Below are 21,187 nucleotides of genomic sequence, written 5' to 3'. Positions count from 1 at the left end.
GTTGATTAAAGGCCATGGGGGAAGGGGAGATGTTTAGAGGGATTTAAGGGCATGTAGGGTCACTGAAGTAGAGAGGATGGAAGAGGGGTAGGACAAAACAAGTGCAGAGATTACAGAAATGGGGAAATGGTAGAGACGTGAGATGGGAGGAAGACATAGGTTGACAGGTGGTGAAAAGAGCTAGGATATGGGAAAAAGAGAGAGAGAATATAGAATTCACGTGTTGTCTATATTTGGTTTATTAAAGGTACAATATGCAGAAATCTCTCTGCCATTTCCTGGTTACTGAAATTCCAATAGTTCGCCTAATTTCAGTTCATGTGACAAAACAAGCAATGCATAGTGTAGAGAATCATTGTACCATCTAAACCACTGTGAAATATATTTTCAATAGCCCAAAATACTGTATTTTCAGCTGTTCGAAGTAAAAGATGCAAAAACGGAACTTAAGAACGGGAAGCATACAAATAGTGCACATAGAACACATCTACTGCTTCTTAGACTTGCTTTCAAAGAAGACATTTCTATGTGAATTTGATAATAGATGAATCATCTATCATAATGATCATAATGGCCTGTATAAATATATGAGTTGTGAAAAACATTGTGATTGTGATGACAGGATGCAAGCCTCAGCAGTTCAGAGCAACAGTCAGTGCGTTATACAGTATCTCCCTATCTGGAGTGAGTTACGGCAAGGGAGAGGAGTCAAACAGAACATGGCCTTAACTCATCCAAAATGCATCCGTTCTTGTGAATGGAGAATCATAACTGAGGAAGAAAACAGTGATAGACAGACACAGTGAATGCCACTGACAGAGATATATACAGAGATAGAAGAAAGGGGAAAGAGAAAGAGAGAAAGAAACGTGTTTGAGTGTGTGTATGTGTGTGCGCGTCTGTGCGCCTCTTTTCTCTTTATATTCTGTTGGTGTATGAAATAGTCACATACTCAGCAAACAAACCCGATCACCCCTTGGCCCGCTCTTTCTCCCCTCTCTTAAAATTACCTCATATCTCTCTCCTTTTTATGCTAAACCATCTCCCTCACCCTCCCTCACTCACACACTCCCTCCTTCTCCCTCTCTTGTTCCCCTCTCTCTCTCTCTCTCTCTCTCTCTCTCTCTCTCTCTCTCTCTCTCTCTCTCTCTCTCTCTCTCTGTGTCGCAGTCACAGTGAACCATCTCCATCTCTCTCCTGCTCCCTCGTTCTCTTTCTCTCTCTCTGTCTGTCTGTCTTAAGTATGAAGGGGCTGGGAGAGCTAGGCCCTTGCTCTCTCTCTCTCCATCGCTCTCGCCTCCTCTCCTCCCCTCCCTCGGCTCGTACTCGCTGCTCTCTCGCTGGAAGACGAGAAGGAGGAGGAGGAGGGGGGGGAAATGGCGATGGGGGGATGCGGCGAGGAGGATCTCTCCCTCTCGTCTTCCTGGCCGTCGCTAGGCCCCATGAATAGGAGTGTCTGGTTCATTTACAGGTACGGGCTGTTTTTGATTTCTCACTGGTCGCAGGGCTGGAGAATAGAGGGATGGTGGGAGGGAGGGAGGGAGGCAGGGAGGGAGGGAGGGAGGGAGGCAGGGAGGGAGAGAGAGGAGCATGCATGTGGACATGGATGGTAGCCTGGAGTGATTAGGAAGACTAATCGATAGACAGATGGGATGTGTTGCAATGCATGAGCCTGTACGCGCGTCCGTGTGCGTGTGTGTGTGTGTCTGTGTGTGTGTGTGTGTGTGTGTGTGTGTGTGTGTGTGTGTGTGTGTAGTTAGGAAGGAGAGACGCATGCACAGCCCGGTACATTAGCAGTAATGTTACAGCCTAGCTGTGTCTCCATGTTCATTAATCACTCTCCTCTCTCTCTCCTTTCCGTGTCTGTACGTCTGCCTTCAGTAGCAACACAGTACCGACACAACTGTCTGATAATTGCTGCTTCTCTCATCTGCAGAATGCGTGTGTGTGTCGTGTTTGTGGGTCTCTGTGTGTGACGGTCTGTGAGCTGTTGTTGATTGAGAACGAGGTATAGGAGGCAGATCTATAACATGTGTCCCCGGTAGTGGCTCTGCTTCAACTGTGTCTGCATATGGTGTGTGTACGTGTGTGTGTTATCAATGTGTGCCCCTGTGTATGTGTACAAACAGTAGTGTGCATGTCACAGCACTGAAATGGTATAAGAGAATGAGAAGTGGTTTGAGGGGTGCATGCCGTGCCATGGGTAGCAGTCCCCCTTGCTTCTAGATGATGTTACCTATACTTATAGCAGAGCTGGGACGATAAACCCAAAATGATCCACACCGATCGCAGGCATTTTGCTGTTATCGTTCATTACGATAAGTATCCTATACTAGAGAAGTGTGAAGTTCTACACATGCTTCTACATCTGCATTGCTTGCTGTTTGGGGTTTTAGGCTGGGTTTCTGTACAGCACTTTGAGATATCAGCTGATGTAAGAAGGGCTTTATAAATACATTTGATTGATTGAAGTTTGAAATGAAATAAGTTTGCTAATATGGGTGATTGTTAATGGGACAACCATCAAACTAGTAGTAGTAGTTTAAAGGATCATAGTTCTAAACTGTGGTGCACATTCATGTTATAAACTGTGGTGCACATTCATGTTATAAACTGTGGTTCACATTCATGTTATAAACTGTGGTGCACATTCATGTTATAAACTGTGGTGCACATTAATGTTATAAACTGTGGTTCACATTAATGTTATAAACTGTGGCGCACATTAATGTTATAAACTATGGTGCACATTCATGTTATAAATTGTGGTGCACATTCATGTTATATACTGTGGTTCACATTTATGTTATAAACTGTTGTTCACATGAATGTTATAAACTGTGGTTCACATTCATGTTATAAACTGTGGTGCACATTCATGTTATAAACTGTGGTGCACATTAATGTTATAAACTGGCGCGCATTAATGTTATAAACTGTGGTACACATTAATGTTATAAACTGTGGTGCACATTAACGTTATAAACTGTGGTGCACATTCACGTTATAAACTGTGGTGCACATTCATGTTATAAACTGTGGTGCACATTCATGTTATAAACTGTGGCGCACATTCATGTTTTAAACTGTGGTGCACATTCATTAATGTTATAAACTGTGGTGCACATTAATGTTATAAACTGTGGGTCACATTCATGTTATAAACTGTGGTGCACATTCATGTTATAAACTGTGGTGCACATTCATGTTGTAAACTGTGGTGCACATTAATTCATGTTATAAACTGTGGTGCACATTAATGAATGTTATAAACTGTGGTGCACATTAATGTTATAAACTGTGATGCACATTAATGAATGTTATAAACTGTGATGCACATTAATGAATGTTATAAACTGTGGTGCACATGAATGTTATAAACTGTGGTGCACATTAATGAATGTTATAAACTGTGGTGCACATTAATGTTATAAACTGTGGTGCACATTAATGAATGTTATAAACTGTGGTGCACATTAATGTTATAAACTGTGGTGCACATTAATTAATGTTATAAACTGTGGTGCACATTCATGTTGTAAACTGTGGTGCACATTAATTAATGTTATAAACTGTGGTGCACATTAATGTTATAAACTGTGGTGCACATTAATGAATGTTATAAACTGTGGTGCACATTAATGTTATAAACTGTGATGCACATGAATGTTATAAACTGTGATGCACATTAATGAATGTTATAAACTGTGGTGCACATTAATGTTATAAACTGTGATGCACATGAATGTTATAAACTGTGGTGCACATTCATGTTATAAACTGTGGCGCACATTCATGTTATAAACTGTGGTGCACATTAATTAATGTTATAAACTGTGGTGCACATGAATGTTATAAACTGTGGGTCACATTCATGTTATAAACTGTGGTGCACATTCATGTTATAAACTGTGGTGCACATTCATGTTGTAAACTGTGGTGCACATTAATTAATGTTATAAAATGTGGTGCACATTAATGTTATAAACTGTGGGGCACATTAATGAATGTTATAAACTGTGGTGCACATTAATGTTATAAACTGTGATGCACATTAATGAATGTTATAAACTGTGGTGCACATTAATGTTATAAACTGTGGTGCACATTAATGTTATAAACTGTGGTGCACATTAATGTTATAAACTGTGGTGCACATTAATGTTGTAAACTGTGGTGCACATTCATGTTATAAACTGTGGTGCACATTAATTAATGTTATAAACTGTGGTGCACATTAATGTTATAAACTGTGGTGCACATTAATTAATGTTATAAACTGTGGTGCACATGAATGTTATAAACTGTGGTGCACATTAATTAATGTTATAAACTGTGGTGCACATGAATGTTATAAACTGTGGTGCACATGAATGTTATAAACTGTGGTGCACATGAATGTTATAAACTGTGGTGCACATTCATGTTATAAACTGTGGCGCACATTAATGTTATAAACTGTGGGTCACAGTAATGTTATAAACTGTGGTTCACATTCATTTTATAAACTGTGGTGCACATTAATGTTATAAACTGTGGTGCACATTCATGTTATAAACTGTGGTGCACATTCATGTTATAAACTGTGGCGCACATTCATGTTATAAACTGTGGTGCACATTAATTAATGTTATAAACTGTGGTGCACATGAATGTTATAAACTGTGGGTCACATTCATGTTATAAACTGTGGTGCACATTCATGTTATAAACTGTGGTGCACATTCATGTTGTAAACTGTGGTGCACATTAATTAATGTTATAAACTGTGGTGCACATTAATGTTATAAACTGTGGGGCACATTAATGAATGTTATAAACTGTGGTGCACATTAATGTTATAAACTGTGATGCACATTAATGAATGTTATAAACTGTGGTGCACATTAATGTTATAAACTGTGGTGCACATTAATGTTATAAACTGTGGTGCACATTAATGTTATAAACTGTGGTGCACATTAATGTTGTAAACTGTGGTGCACATTCATGTTATAAACTGTGGTGCACATTAATTAATGTTATAAACTGTGGTGCACATTAAGGTTATAAACTGTGGTGCACATTAATTAATGTTATAAACTGTGGTGCACATGAATGTTATAAACTGTGGTGCACATTAATTAATGTTATAAACTGTGGTGCACATGAATGTTATAAACTGTGGTGCACATTCATGTTATAAACTGTGGTGCACATTAATGTTATAAACTGTGGCGCACATTAATGTTATAAACTGTGGGTCACAGTAATGTTATTAACGTATCATTCTATTTACCGTTATAGCATTAATTGAGGTAATTTATCACGATAGGGATTTTTGTCCATATCACCCAGCTCTAACTTATAGATTGTGTGGATCAGTTACGTTGGAGATACAGTAGGTATGTATGTATGCACAACCGTGAGTTGGTGACAGACTTGATGACAGGGGAGCTTGTGTCAGTATAGATACCACTGGGCTGCAGTCCAGAGGAATGTTCGTGTGAGGAACATAACCAACCTAACAAACCAATCCCCATGGTGTGCCGGGTCCCAAATGACACCTTATTCCCATATAGATCCATTCATCTCTGGTCAACAGTGGTGCACTAGGCTCAATTATGAGGAAGGTGTTATTACAGATGGATGTAGTCCGTGATTGTGTGGTGCTCATTGGTGCATGCTGGCAAATGACTGTATTTAAGTGAGTTGCTATGCGAGTTGCTATGCCAGTGGAGGGGACGGCATGGGTGAAGAAGAAGAAGGGAAGAAAAACAGTCAAGCAACATACAGAATGTAAACATTATTAAAGGTTAACAGTATGTTGACAGTAGCTGGTTGAATCATTGGATGACTGGTTAACTAACTAAACTAGGTCTTCCAAAAGGGGATCAAGTGGCTGACATGCAGGTGCTTGTGGGTATTCTCACTTCTTCTGTGGTCTTTCCATGATAGCTCCATGTACTATAGTTAGATAGCAACTGGAAACTGACAATTATCGTCATCTCCCATACTCATTATCCCCTGTTTATTCATGAGGCTATTTTAGCGAGGCGGACAAACATAACCTGACCTCTTTATTGGCTCTACATGTGAGGATCTTATTGCTCTTCTTTGGATGACTACGTCTGTGTCATCAGAGCACTTAGCTGTGCGTACATTTCTGTCTTCCAGTGTAGTCAGACCTCTCTATAATACACCAGCTAGATCCTACGTCCAGTAGCTTGTTGCTCAGGCAACCGCCATCATCATATGTAGCCTAGCATCTTAGAGAGTGAGGTTCTGGAACAACATCTCTGGTCTTTCTGTCAACCAACCCAGAGCAATCTTACTGTACCTCGCCTAGTCACCAACACAAGGCTGCCAAGCGAGCCCCTGGTCTGATGCATTATGTCATCAGCTGACCCCTGACCCCAGAGGGGACACAGGAAATACAAAACCCACTGCCCAGCTCTGGGGAGCCGAGTCAGGGCAGAGTCAGTTAAATGTATTCATTCATGTGCTTAAAAAATGTGGCCTCATTTCAGAAGGCTCCTGACCCCTCCCACCTCCCTCTCTCTCCCAGGATTAAGGCTCCCTCCTGGTGCAGTGTGCATGTATGCAGGGGGGATACCTCTCTCCTACCTCTCTCTCTCTCTCTCCTACCTCCCTGTCTCTCTTCTTCCTGCTGTCCTCTTTCTTCCACTCCTTTTTTAATGTGTCTCTCCCCATCTCTCCCTGTCCTCTCTCTTAGTGACTATATCATCAAGGAGAAGACAGTGCTTCTGCAGAAAAAAGACAGTGAGGGTTTTGGCTTTGTGCTGAGAGGAGCCAAGGGTAAGGAAACACGTGTGATCAGCTGTTGATAGATTGACAGTCAGACATACAGACAGGCCTTTAACAAACAGGCACACACACACACAGCACGCACACACACACACCACAGGCACACACACACAGGCACACACACACACAGGCACACACACACAGGCACACACACACACAGGCACACACACACAAAGGCACACACACACAGGCACACATACACAGGCACACACACACAAAGGCACACACACACACACACACACACAGGCACACACACACAGGCACACACACACACACACACATGCACACACACACAGGCACACACACACAGATGAACACACTTGGACAGTCTCACTGTGCTGCATCGGCTTCATCAGTCTAGTTATCACAGTGGTTATGACATAATGTTGGTGACCCCTCTGCTCTCTGTCTTCAGCTCAGACCCCCATCGAGGAGTTCACTCCCACCCCAGCCTTCCCAGCACTGCAGTACCTGGAGTCTGTCGACGAGGGAGGCGTGGCCTGGAGAGCCGGTCTGAGAATGGGAGACTTCCTCATTGAGGTGTGTGCTGCTAGGGCATGATGGGAGCTGTAGTTGGATTCTTCACAATGACTGTTATTAGGAAAAATCACCCTCTCTAACCAGTTACATGGACTTCTTCTTCCCCTCTATCCCCCCCTCTCAGGTGAATGGTCAGAATGTGGTGAAGGTGGGCCACAGGCAGGTGGTCAACATGATCCGGCAAGGTGGAAACGCCCTCATGGTCAAGGTTGTCATGGTAACACGCAACCCTGACATGGAGGATGGCCAAAGAAAGAAAAGTAAGAGACAGCACAGGGTCTGGAACTACGACGACGATGATGAGGATGAGGATGATGATGCTTTCCTTTCTCCACAGTCCCCCAGCAGAGTAAAAGACTAAGCACTCCGGCCATCGCTCTCCGCTCCAAATCCATGACCTCAGAACTGGAGGAGATGGGTAAGACATGGGGGAGACGGGTTGGGTTCTGGGTAGAGACAGGAAAGACAGAAGGACAGAGGAGGAAAGGGAGACCAGGACTATATGGAGAGGGAAAGAGCTAGCATCTAGAAGGAATACAAAGGAATGTATAGCAGAGGGAGATACGTCTGGAGATACAGAGAGAGAAATGATGAGAAGAGAAGGTGAAAGACAGGAGGGATGGGTAGAGCTTAAGATGCATGAAGTGAAAAAAGCGAGAGAGGCCTAAAAATGAAAACCCACTGGGCACAGACGTCTAGTTGTCAATTCAACATCTATTCCACGTTGGTTCAACGTAACTTCATTGAAATGACGTGGAAAAAACGTTGATTCAACCAGTGTGTGCCCAGTGGGAAAGGCAAAGAGGGGAGACAAAGTCACAGAGAGGTATGCTGTGATGGACAGAGGGAAGAAAAGGAGGGGAAGCAAGAGGAAGAGAAGTGACACTGTCATGTACTGTCTGAGTGTCCAGGGAAATGACAGCATTGTTAGGGTACCAACATGGATGAGAATCTCAATGCATTTCACTGTTCTTTCAGAGGTTCCACACTGTCACTTCCAGCACCCCCACTACAGGTAACCCCCCAAACAATGACCCCACCCACCCCCTGATCCTTCTCACTGCGCCCCCCTGACCCCCTGCACCCCCCAGCCCTATAACCCTAGCACCCCCAGACCAGTCCCACGTCTCCACAAACACACCTACACTGGCTGAGTGTGTCGTTGCCAGGGTAACACTGCAGGGGTGGGTGTCACTCGGAGGGAGACTACTGTAGATGCTGCTGCGGTCTCTACTGAGCATGCTCACTTCGCCCATGATGATGATTTATGGGAGCAGATAATATGAGAGGCAAGCGGGAGCCTCTGAGTATTCCCTATCTGATCCTAGGTCAGATTCTAGCTCATTCCAACAGACTCCCACATGTCACTCTCCCTTACAAGCCAGTCTGCTGTGACATTACTCCTGTCCTCAATACACACGGCTTATTATCTCCTCTAGTGCAGAGCCAAGATAAGATCCAGATGGTTGGGTAACTACTAGCTTACTGTACCCCTGACTCTCCCCTCACCACCCCTCTCTGTGGTCCAAACCCCCTGACTATCCCCTCACCACCCCTCTCTGTGGTCCAAACCCCCTGACTCTCCCCTCATCACCCCTCTCTGTGGTCCAAACCCCCTGACTCTCCCCTCACCACCCCTCTCTGTGGTCCAAACCCCCTGACTATCCCCTCACCACCCCTCTCTGTGGTCCAAACCCCCTGACTCTCCCCTCATCACCCCTCTCTGTGGTCCAAACCCCCTGACTCTCCCCTCACCACCCCTCTCTGTGGTCCAAACCCCCTGACTATCCCCTCACCACCCCTCTCTGTGGTCCAAACCCCCTGACTCTCCCCTCATCACCCCTCTCTGTGGTCCAAACCCCCTGACTCTCCCCTCACCACCCCTCTCTGTGGTCCAAACCCCCTGACTATCCCCTCACCACCCCTCTCTGTGGTCCAAACCTCCTGACTCTCCCCTCATCACCCCTCTCTGTGGTCCAAACCCCCTGACTCTCCCCTCACCACCCCTCTCTGTGGTCCAAACCCCCTGACTCTCCCCTCATCACCCCTCTCTGTGGTCCAAACCCCCTGACTCTCCCCTCACCACCCCTCTCTGTGGTCCAAACCCCCTGACTCTCCCCTCACCACCCCTCTCTGTGGTCCAAACCCCCTGACTCTCCCCTCACCACCCCTCTCTGTGGTCCAAACCCCCTGACTCTCCCCTCACCACCCCTCTCTGTGGTCCAAACCCCCTGACTGTCCCCTCATCACCCCTCTCTGTGGTCCAAACCCCCTGACTCTCCCCTCACCACCCCTCTCTGTGGTTCAAACCCCCTGACTCTCCCCTCACCACCCCTCTCTGTGGTTCAAACCCCCTGACTCTCCCCTCATCACCCCTCTCTGTGGTCCAAACCCCCTGACTCTCCCCTCATCACCCCTCTCTGTGGTCTAAACCCCCTGACTATCCCCTCACCACCCCTGTCTGTGGTCCAAACCCCCTGACTCTCCCCTCATCACCCCTCTCTGTGGTCCAAACCCCCTGACTCTCCCCTCACCACCCCTCTCTGTGGTCCAAACCCCCTGACTCTCCCCTCACCACCCCTCTCTGTGGTTCAAACCCCCTGACTCTCCCCTCACCACCCCTCTCTGTGGTCCAAACCCCCTGACTCTCCCCTCACCACCCCTCTCTGTGGTCCAAACCCCCTGACTCTCCCCTCACCACCCCTCTCTGTGGTTCAAACCCCCTGACTCTCCCCTCACCACCCCTCTCTGTGGTCCAAACCCCCTGACTCTCCCCTCACCACCCCTCTCTGTGGTTCAAACCCCCTGACTCTCCCCTCACCACCCCTCTCTGTGGTCCAAACCCCCTGACTCTCCCCTCATCACCCCTCTCTGTGGTCCAAACCCCCTGACTATCCCCTCACCACCCCTCTCTGTGGTCCAAACCCCCTGACTCTCCCCTCATCACCCCTCTCTGTGGTCCAAACCCCCTGACTCTCCCCTCATCACCCCTCTCTGTGGTCCAAACCCCCTGACTCTCCCCTCATCACCCCTCTCTGTGGTCCAAACCCCCTGACTATCCCCTCACCACCCCTCTCTGTGGTCCAAACCCCCTGACTCTCCCCTCATCACCCCTCTCTGTGGTCCAAACCCCCTGACTCTCCCCTCATCACCCCTCTCTGTGGTCCAAACCCCCTGACTATCCCCTCACCACCCCTCTCTGTGGTCCAAACCCCCTGACTCTCCCCTCACCACCCCTCTCTGTGGTCCAAACCCCTGACTAACTGATTGACACACAGCATGAGCAGCCGCCCCCACAGACCCCCCCTGCCTGTAAACCAATGATCACTACCCCTATAGTATGGAACATCCCAAACCTACACTACACTAATGTTGCAACCCTCGTCCCACTACTACACACCTTAATGCTGTAATAGCAGTATATATACTGTATAACCCCACACATACATGACCCCTGTCCAGGGTGATAATGCAACTATATTCTCCATATTTAATGCATAACCATACAGTAGATATATTTGTTTCATTTAATCTTCGTAAACAAACATATGCTATAAAGATCTCTTTTCATACAAAAGTCTGTCCTGCAACTGTTCTTTATGGATCAACTTCTGCTCCTCATTCCATATGCGCGTTCCCTAAAGCAAGGTTTCAGGAGCAGAATGTGTGATGGAGCCATATCAGCCTCTGCCATATGCTTATTCTAATGCCATGAATTAATATAGCTACCTCTGACAATGCCCATTAAACTGTCTCACCTCTGTGTTTGGTGCAGTGTCCCAGTTCACCTGGAAGCCACGCTGCAAGATAGCGCCAGCATTAACATGGAAATGATATCACACACTTACCTGAGTTCTTCAGCGTTGTTTTAACAGCACGTTTCAATTCTAAAGCAGTAGTCATGGCATCGATTACAAGGCTAATGACAGTATGCCATCTTTCTTTTTACTGGAAAGTTGTTCAGCAGTTATTACACACTGTTGTTTTCTAAACTGAATGATTTGGCGTGTCTGAAATGAAATAACCCTAACATAATTCAGCTAACATTTAAGACATTTTAACAAAACACTTAACCAAACTACTTTCCTACCACTCACCACCTCTAAAAACGTGGTCCCCACAATACACAAGCTCACACAGTCACAGGTGGCTGTTTGAACCCCTCTGATCCCGTCTGTAGAACCCTGTGGTCTAATCACGCTCCACTACTCTGTTTAACCTCTGAACCCGTCTGTAGAACCCTGTGGTCTACTCACGCTCCACTACTCTGTTTAACCTCTGAACCCGTCTGTAGAACCCTGTGGTCTACTCACGCTCCACTACTCTGTTTAACCTCTGAACCCGTCTGTAGAACCCTGTGGTCTACTCACGCTCCACTACTCTGTTTAACCTCTGAACCCGTCTGTAGAACCCTGTGGTCTACTCACGCTCCACTACTCTGTTTAACCTCTGAACCCGTCTGTAGAACCCTGTGGTCTACTCACGCTCCACTACTCTGTTTAACCTCTGAACCCGTCTGTAGAACCCTGTGGTCTACTCACGCTCCACTACTCTGTTTAACCTCTGAACCCGTCTGTAGAACCCTGTGGTCTACTCACGCTCCACTACTCTGTTTAACCTCTGAACCCGTCTGTAGAACCCTGTGGTCTACTCACGCTCCACTACTCTGTTTAACCTCTGAACCCGTCTGTAGAACCCTGTGGTCTACTCACGCTCCACTACTCTGTTTAACCTCTGAACCCGTCTGTAGAACCCTGTGGTCTACTCACGCTCCACTACTCTGTTTAACCTCTGTCTTTCCTCTGAACTCACTGCACTTCCCTGTGGTGGGGACGCGTCATAGTGGAGAGAGGTGAGAGATTTCTGTGTGTGTGTGTGTGTGTGTGTGTGTGTGTGTGTGTGTGTGTGTGTGTGTGTGTGTGTGTGTGTCACAAAGAGGAAACAGACATCTCTGATTGCAGCACACATAGGAATATAAGTATTACTTACAATGATGGTGTTACAGTAACTCAAGTGATGGTGTTACAGTAACTCAAGTGATGGTGTTACAGTAACTCAAGCAATGGTGTTACAGTAACTCAAGGGATGGTGTTACAGTAACTCAAGTGATGGTGTTACAGTAACTCAAGCAATGGTGTTACAGTAACTCAAGCGATGGTGTTACAGTAACTCAAGTGATGGTGTTACAGTAACTCAAGTGATGGTGTTACAGTAACTCAGGTGATGGTGTTACAGTAACTCAAGTGATGGTGTTACAGTAACTCAAGTGATGGTGTTACAGTAACTCAAGTGCCAAAGTTAACGCCTGCCTTTGCCTTGTCCTCAGCTGCTACCCCCTGGAAAAAAAAATCAGGTACGATTTACAAACTCCTTTTATGCTTTGTGTTTTTATCTGTTAAAACTGCAAACGTCTCTGCTAGCCAGTTAGCATTCAGTCAGCTTACTGGGTTTTTCCGTATCCTTTCAGAATTCGAGTCTTCACAAGTTACAGAGAAGAAGAGGACAGTCTATCAGATGGCTTTGAGTAAGAGACTTCATATGCATGTACAGTATCAGGGGAATAGCCGGGCTTTATTTTTCACATATCAATAAATTCCCCCTCAGTGGGGGGATGTGTGGTGGAGTGTTTGTTGGCTTGATTTGACCCTCTCTCCTTCACCCTTTCCCTCCTCCACTCTGTCGCATCCTCTTCTCTAACCTCTATACCACTTGTTCTCTCTCTCTCCGTCTTTCTCTCTTCGTCTGTCTCTCTCCGTCTGTCTCTCTCCGTCTGTCTCTCTCCGTCCGCCCCCCCTCTCTCTCTCTCTGTCTGTCCGTCTCTCTCTCCATCTCTCTCTCTCTCTCTCCATCTCTCGCACCCCGTCTCTCTGTCTGTCTGTCTGTCTCTCTCTGTCGGTCCGTCTTTCTCTCCATCTCTCCGTCTCTCTCTCTCTGTCTCTCGCTCTCCATCGCTCTCTCCGTCTCTTGCTCTCAATCTCTCTCTCTCCGTCTCTCTCTCTAACCGTCTCTCGCTCTCCATCTCTCTCTGTCTCCGTCTCTCGCTATCCATCTCTCTCTCTCCATCTCTCGCTCTCCGTCTCTCTCCGTCTCTCTCTCTCTCTCCATCTCTCTCTCCCTCTCTCTCTCTCACTCTCCATCACTATCTCTCAGATAAACTAGATGAGATCCTGGCAGCAGCTCAGCAGACAATCAGCACCAATGAGGGGCAAGGGACGCGGGGTCAGGGGGCAAGGAGAGACAGGAGCCGGGGCTCCTTTTACGCCAATGAGGTGTGTGTGTGTGTGTGTGTGTCGGCGTTGCGTGTGTGCTGGCGCGCGAGTGTGCGAGCGCTCGTGTTCACTGGTGCGATCACCTGTCATGAGGTTGAGAGGAACAGTTTGTCCTGTAGTGTTCCTATGGTAACACACATCTTTAGGAGATGCTACACAATGTCATTCAGTGGGTTAGCTTGATGCAACACCCATACAAATAAGATTGATTTGACTGCTTAAGCTATACTACTAGATATGAACTATTTTACAAATAATTGACAACTCTTTCATGAATAGTGAAGCTATTTAATGCACTTACAGTACCACAGTCTGCAAAGTTTATTCTGTTATATAAGTTGTATACTGTAAGTTCTATCCTTTCTGGACATTGTCCTCTGCTCCCTCTTCCCTCTCTTGCTGTGCAGCCAAATTACGACCAATCAGAAATGGGGATGACAGGGCTGGGCTATGACCGCGCCCAGTTCACATCAGGCCACGCCCCTCCACACGGTATGCTGCGACAGAAATCCATCGGTGAGGCTGTCTCTCTAGTCTGTCTGGCCAGCCCTCTGGCCGGCCTGTCCGTCTGTCTGTCCTCTAGACTCTTAAAGGTCTGTGCTGTAACACACTGTCTGCAGCTGTAGCATACCATGTCCTTCTAGTCTTCCTGTTCTGGCTGTCCTGCAGTTAACATACATGTTACTCTGGTTCATGTTGTAGTATGCTTCTGCTGTGGAGTATAGCAGTTTATATGTGTTGTACTGTACTAAAATGTTTGTAGGCTGATACACTGTATCTAGGAGCTGTTCATCACAGAAGCTGAGCTGGAACTGTGGTTCAATGTGACAGCTAAAGACCATGGACTTCTCCTGTGACTCGCCAAGTTCAAGGCCGTATAACATCACACCCTGTTGGCAAATGACCGTTGCTGTACTTTTACGAGTACATACAGAATGATATTGCTGGTCATCATCTCTGCTGGAGGACAGACAGACTTACAGATGAATGAGAGGACCGCCTGACAGTTAGACAGACATGCAGGCAGTTACAAAGACAGACAGACAGCCTCCCACATTAATCATCTGTTCTTTTGTTCGGGCAGTATTTTCTCTGTACCATTCCTCTACCCCATCCCTCGCCCATCTGATCCCCCTGCTCTGTCTCTATCCTCCATTCCTCTACCCCATCCCTCGCCCATCTGATCCCTCTGCTCTGTCTCTATCCTCCATCCCTATACCTCAGTCCCTCGCCCATCTGATCCCTCTGCTCTGTCTCTATCCTCCATCCCTATACCTCAGTCCCTCGCCCATCTGATCCCTCTGCTCTGTCTCTATCCTCCATTCCTCTACCCCATCCCTCGCCCATCTGATCCCTCTGCTCTGTCTCTATCCTCCATCCCTATACCTCAGTCCCTCGCCCATCTGATCCCTCTGCTCTGTCTCTATCCTCCATCCCTATACCTCAGTCCCTCGCCCATCTGATTCCTCTGCTCTGTCTCTATCCTCCATTCCTCTACCCCATCCCTCGCCCATCTGATCCCTCTGCTCTGTCTCTATCCTCCATCCCTATACCTCAGTCCCTCGCCCATCTGATCCCTCTGCTCTGTCTCTATCCTCCATCCCTATACCTCAGTCCCTCTCTCTCTCATCAGTCCTTTTCATCCCTCTCTTGTATCTCTGTCTGTGGTGTACTGCAGGGGTGACTGAAGAGGAGAAGTCCCATCTCAATCCTCCGGCCATGAAGTTTGCCCGAAGTCTCTCGGTTCCCGGCCCAGATGACATCCCCCCACCCCCCACCACCGCCCCGCCAGACCCCCCCTTCTCCTCCGCCCCACCCCTGGGCTGGAGAGGGGGCAAGTCTTCCCAGCAGCCCTCTGTGGCCGTGTCCCAGTCCACCTCCACGGCAGCCCACTACCAGCTCTACTCTCAGTCTGTGCACTTCACCCACGGGGGCCGCGAAAGGGCAGCGGGGCCCAGTACCGGCGCTGGAGGAGGAGGGGTGGACCACACGCACCAGTACTCTAATGCCCCCGCCCACTCCGCTCAGAGCAGGACTGCCTCTAGGAAAGGGGGCTACCCAGGGGAGCCTGTTGGATCTGGAGGGGGAGGAGGAGTGGGGGGGGCCAAGGCTGCAGGTCTAAGGAGGGGCTACAGTAACGCCGCCCCACCTTCCAGCAGTGCCACGGTGATGCCCCAGCAGCAGCAGACCACCCAGAGCCAGCCGCAGAGGGCAGACCGCAGTGCGGCTGGGGGGGCTGGAGAGGGGGTACCTAAAGGAGGGGGGGCGCGGAGAGGGAAGGGCCCTCTGGTGAAGCAGTCCAAGGTGGAGGACCTGCGGGCTGGCCAGGGCCCGCTGGGGGGCAAGGCCCCAGTGGAGAAGAGCTCCATCCCCATCCCCACCATCATAGTCAAGGCCCCCTCCATCAGCAGTGGCAGTGGCCGCAGCAGCCAGGGCAGCAGTGTGGAGGCTGAGCCCACCCCACCAGGGGAGACTGACAGAACCCAACCCCTCCACGGACCCCCTTCCACCCCAGCCCCGCAACCCCCTGCTCCCCCCTCCACTCCGGCCCCTCCACCGCCCTCCCTCCGAGGCCAGGATAGTGACTTCACCAGCCAGTTTGGGGCGGCCATCGTGGGCGCAGCCCGCCGGGACAGGGAACGCTTCCATGAGGCCCGCAGGAAGAGCGCCTCCATCTTCATGTCTGCTGAGGAGGAGGTGGGGCCAGGGGGAGGAGGAGGAGGAGTGGCAGGCAGGACTCAGGCCTCCCAGCAGCAGCAGTTCAGCCCCCAGCCCGGTGGCCCCTCCCCATGCCTCCGGCCCTCCAAGTCCATCGACGAGGGCATGTTCTCTGGGGACACCTTCATCCACCACACCCGCAGCATGCCCCCTGCCTTCGGCCTGCCAGAGTACTCCTCCCCGGCTCCCGACTACCAGCCCAAGTCTGTTCCGGCTGACTTCTACGGGGCATCAAGCCGGCAGCAGCAGCAGGTCCCCTCTGGCACCACCTTCATCCACCCCCTGACAGGAAAGGTCCTGGACCCCTCGTCCCCCCTGGGCCTGGCCCTGGCTGCCAGGGAGCGGGCCCTGAAGGACGACGGCAGGATGAGGAGGGAGAGAGGGACCGAGCACCAGTTTGTACGACAGATGTCCAGTGTGGTGGCGTTCCCCTCCCAGGCCACCTCCCCCACACCGGCTTCCTCAGCCACCCATTCCTCCAGCTCCTCCTACCTGGTCACCTCCTCCTCCCTAGCCGCCACCACCTCCTCCACCGGCCGACCCCCCTCCCCCAGGATCCTCAGGGGTGCAGGCTGGGGCGAGGAGGGGGGAGGAGGGGAGCGGGAGAGGGAGGGCGGCGGGGCCAGAGAGGGGCTGAGGGTGCGCTTCTCTGAGGACAAAACAGTCCACACGCATCACTACCAGTCCCAGCACTACCAACCCACCTACAGGGAGGAAAGACAGAGGGAGAGGTCGAGAGAGAGGTCGAGAGAGAGGGAAAGGTCGAGAGAAAGAGAGCGAGACAGAGAGGGGTACATGAGGCAGCAGACAGCCCCTACCCAGCAGCCCCCTCAGCTGTCGTCCCAGCAGCCTCGCCAGGCCTCGTTTCTGAGGATGGAGAGTGAGGCAGGCTACATCCTGTCTCTCACCCCTCCATCTCCCCCCGCTACAGCCGCCCCGTCTCACCCTCAGGGGGGAGGGGGTTCCGGGGGCAGTGGCCTCATGGTTCTGCCGCCCCCTGCCCCCTCGGTGGATGTGGATGATGAGTTTGTGTTTGCGGACCCACTGCCCCCTCCGCTGGAGTTTGCCAACAGCTTTGACCGGGGTGGAATGTCAGGTTACACACACCGCGCCATTATCAACAGCCTGGCCTCCCGCCAGCAGCAGCCCCCACCGCCTCCCCCTCCTCCCCCACCACCCCCTCCAAAAGACATGTTTATCAGTGGGTTCCCGGCCCACACCCCCCTACCCTCCCCACAGGCGGGGGACTCCACCACCTCCAGCCTTACCTCCTATGACAGTGAGGTGGCCAACCTGACCCAGTCAGGAAACTCCCCCACTCAGACATCACCCAATCCCCTTCCTCCACCCTCACCCTCCGGCCTCCAGCCCACAGGACCCCCGCCTCCCCCCTCTGTCTCCCCCCCACCCCCACCCAGCTCCTTTCACAGACCCTCCCTTGCCATGACCCACTCTCACCACCTCTACAACAGCACGCCCACCGGGCGCTCCTCCACTTCCCATGGGCGTTCCTCCCCCACTGCTCCTCCCAAAGGTCGCTTCTCCCCCACCCAGGGTCGCTCCTCCCCCACCCAGGGTCGCTTCTCCCCCACCCAGGGTCGCTCCTCCCCCACCCAGGGTCGCTTCTCCCCCACCCAGGGTCGCTCCTCCCCCACCCAGGGTCGCTCCTCCCCCACCCAGGGTCGCCCCTCCCTCACCCAGGGTCGCCCCTCCACCATCCATAGAAGCTCATCCCCCACCCCTCCTCCCCACTCTATTGCAGGGCCCCCATCCTACCGTGGTCCCCCTCCCATCTCCTCCACCGCAGCCTCCTCTGGCCCCTTCCGGGGCTCTGCAGCCCTGACCTCCACCGCTCCCTGTACCACCACCACCACCACCACCGCCGCCACCACCACGAGGACCTCAGTCCAGCCCCACCAGGACAGGACACACCCAGCCCCCTCTGGTTCTACAGCGGCCGGCCGCAGGATAGGGGAGCACCACCCTCACCCCACAGCTAAGGCAGGTGAGTCCCAGGAGACGGTGGTGGACTCTGGGATAGAGGAGCTGGACAGCCGCAGCAGCAGTGACCACCACCTGGACAACATCCTGGCCATGAGCGGAGGAGCCAGAGAGAGGCTGGAAGAGAGGCTGGAGAGAGGGAGGGAGGGAGGAGGAGGAGGGGAGGGAGACAGGGCGGGAGGAGCAGACCTCCTGGAGTCGTACATGAGCTACCTGGACGGACAGACGTTTGATATGCACAACGCCACGGCCGCCGTCTCCACCTACCCCAAATCAGGCAGGTTCAGGGAGGGGGGCCGCGCGGCCGAACTACGCAGAGAGACCAGTACCGCCCCGCCCTCCTTCCAGTCACACAGACGGAGGGAGGATGAGGAAGAGGAGGAGGAGGGCGAGGAAGGAGAGGAGGAGGACGATGGAGGACGGGAGGGTTATGGGATGACACAGAATTTGGGGCGTCCCACGTCACCTTACTTTGACCGGCCCCGGACCCCTGAGATGAAGCCTCTGTGGGGGTCAGAGGGTCAGTTAGTAGGGGACCAGGGGACCTACCTGGAGGGTCGGATGCTGTACCCCCCCATGTCCAGCATGAAGGCCAGCATCATCAATGAGCTCAGCAACAAACTGCAGCAGAGAGGGAGCCAGAGATCGTTAAGTAGACACAGGTACTCTCTCTATGATATGTTAGAGGATATTTGGTGAGGTTGTGTGTGTTGATACAGGTAAAATGACTACTGTTATATTATCTTCAGTAGACCATAGATTTCAGTACAAAGGCCTGCATGTTTTACTTGTACATCAGTGGAGGCTGCTGAGGGGAGGACGGCTCATAATAATGTCTGGAATGGAGTCAAGCCATGTGTTTGATACCATTCCACTGATTCCGCTCCAGCAGTTACCACGAGTCCAGTCTCCCCAATTAAGGTACCACCAACCTGCTGTGTTGTAAACATCAATCACACAGCGATCTCTTGTCCTGGCGCTACTTGTTATGTATTTTGTTGGAATGGGTGAGTGTGTGTTTTACTATGTAAATTCTTCCCCATTTTTATGTCCCATGCTTTTGTCTCCGTCTGCTTTATGTCTCTCCTCCACCAGAAACAGGTAATTGCACTCCTCCTTTCTCACACACTGTCTGTTTGACTGGATATAAAACATTTCCCCTTTCTTCAATTTACTGCCTGTGTTTCAACAGCCAGAAAAAAGCAAGTTCCTGTCTACTCAGCAGAACTCTAATAGCAATTAGCTGCTGTTAACATCCTGAGCATCATATTGATAGCTAATCTAACAATGTCCGTCTTCAGGTTTAGGCTACTAGTGAATAGTGGTGGTGAGGTTGGGTAATGTGTTATGAATAGCCCCTCTATGTACCTTGCGACTCTTTCTCAGTCCTCCTTTTCTGTCCCTAGGTTTTCAGAAGACTCTGCCTCGGCCCTGAGCCCCCCCTCAGTTCGTTCCCTGTCCCCCTCCCCTATCCACCACTCCCAGCCCGCCCTGTCCCTGTCCCCCACCCCTTCCTCCCAGTACCCCAACTGGAACCGTCCCCTGTCCCCCCAGCCCCCTCTGGCTGCCGTACAGCCCCCTCCACGCTCCCACTCCCCCCTGTCCTCCCCCACCTACTCCCCTTATCCCACCTCCCCTAAACACCGGCCTGTGTATCGCACCAAAGCCCTGGAGTTCCAGTTCATTCCAAGTAGAGAGTCCAGGAAGGCAGAGTCCCATCACCTGCAGCGTAGGAGAGCCCCCAGTCCACTCATCTCCCCCTCAGAGAGGCCCAAACTGGGTCCACCCCGCCCCTCCTCCCTCCCCCTCCTCCCCACCACACCCCTCTACAGCAGCCTCTACGAGCTCCGTGGCTCTATGACCCCGCCCTCGCCCGCTAACCACATGGGGGACCCCTACTTCTCCCCCTCCCCTCCTCTCTTCGCCCCCTCTGGCGCCCCTCCTCCCCCAAACGCCTCCCTGTTGGTGTCTCGCTCCCTCTCCCCCACCCACTTTCTATCTGGTAGCTCATCCCCTCCCCTGCACCCTCTCCCCGCTCCCCCCTGCCTGAGCTACCCCCACCTCCCTCCCCCGTCCCCCTCCAAGCCCTTTGCCTCCAAGCCACTGCCTTATTGGACCAAATACGACGTGGCTGATTGGCTGGGATACCTGAACCTGGGCGAGCACAGGGAGCATTTCCTGGACAACGAGATCGACGGCACTCACCTGCCCTCCCTCACCAAGGAGGACTATCTGGACCTGGGAGTGACGCGCGTCGGACACCGCATGAACATTGAACGTGCTCTGAAGAGAGTGACTGACAGGTAAGGGGAAGAGCGGTGGACAGGTGAGAGGGAGCAGGGTGAGAGGATAAGAGTACAGAGATAGGCCTGTCTTGTAAAATAAACAAAGATAAAACAAATCCTATGCCAGGTTGTAAACCTCTGCCTATCCCCCTTTCCATCTCCTCTGTCTCTCTTATGTCTCTCTTGTCTCTGTCCTCTCTCCCCTCTCTCTTATGTCTCTCTTGTCTCGGTCCTCTCTCTTATGTCTCTCTTGTCTCTGTCCTCTCTCCCCTCTCTCTTATGTCTCTCTTGTCTCGGTCCTCTCTCTTATGTCTCTCTTGTCTCTGTCCTCTCTCCCCTCTCTCTTATGTCTCTCTTGTCTCGGTCCTCTCTCTTATGTCTCTCTTGTCTCTGTCCTCTCTCCCCTCTCTCTTATGTCTCTCTTGTCTCTGTCCTCTCTCTTATGTCTCTCTTGTCTCTGTCCTCTCTCCCCTCTCTCTTATGTCTCTCTTGTCTCGGTCCTCTCTCTTATGTCTCTCTTGTCTCTGTCCTCTCTCCCCTCTCTCTTATGTCTCTCTTGTCTCTGTC

General features: G+C 50.6%; 1 protein-coding gene across 1 annotated transcript in view; it reads left to right on the top strand.

Annotated features, from left to right (window-relative positions):
• LOC115195987 (SH3 and multiple ankyrin repeat domains protein 1-like) overlaps nt 1–20,642 on the top strand; it is a 40,080-nt gene extending 19,438 nt beyond the window's left edge. Inside the window, 14 exon segments of the mRNA XM_029756444.1 lie at nt 1,295–1,471; nt 6,716–6,798; nt 7,223–7,347; nt 7,472–7,607; nt 7,685–7,868; nt 12,606–12,700; nt 12,815–12,871; nt 13,498–13,616; nt 14,024–14,132; nt 15,295–18,568; nt 18,570–18,765; nt 18,807–18,997; nt 19,431–19,436; nt 19,742–20,642. Of these exon segments, the coding sequence (XP_029612304.1) occupies nt 1,295–1,471; nt 6,716–6,798; nt 7,223–7,347; nt 7,472–7,607; nt 7,685–7,868; nt 12,606–12,700; nt 12,815–12,871; nt 13,498–13,616; nt 14,024–14,132; nt 15,295–18,568; nt 18,570–18,765; nt 18,807–18,997; nt 19,431–19,436; nt 19,742–20,642 (5,653 nt within the window).
• The last annotated feature ends 545 nt before the right edge of the window (nt 20,643–21,187 follow it).

The sequence above is a fragment of the Salmo trutta genome, chromosome 1 (assembly GCF_901001165.1).
Source record: "Salmo trutta chromosome 1, fSalTru1.1, whole genome shotgun sequence".
NCBI classification, from domain to species: Eukaryota; Metazoa; Chordata; class Actinopteri; order Salmoniformes; family Salmonidae; genus Salmo; species Salmo trutta.
This window is presented reverse-complemented; position numbering and strand designations above follow the sequence as displayed.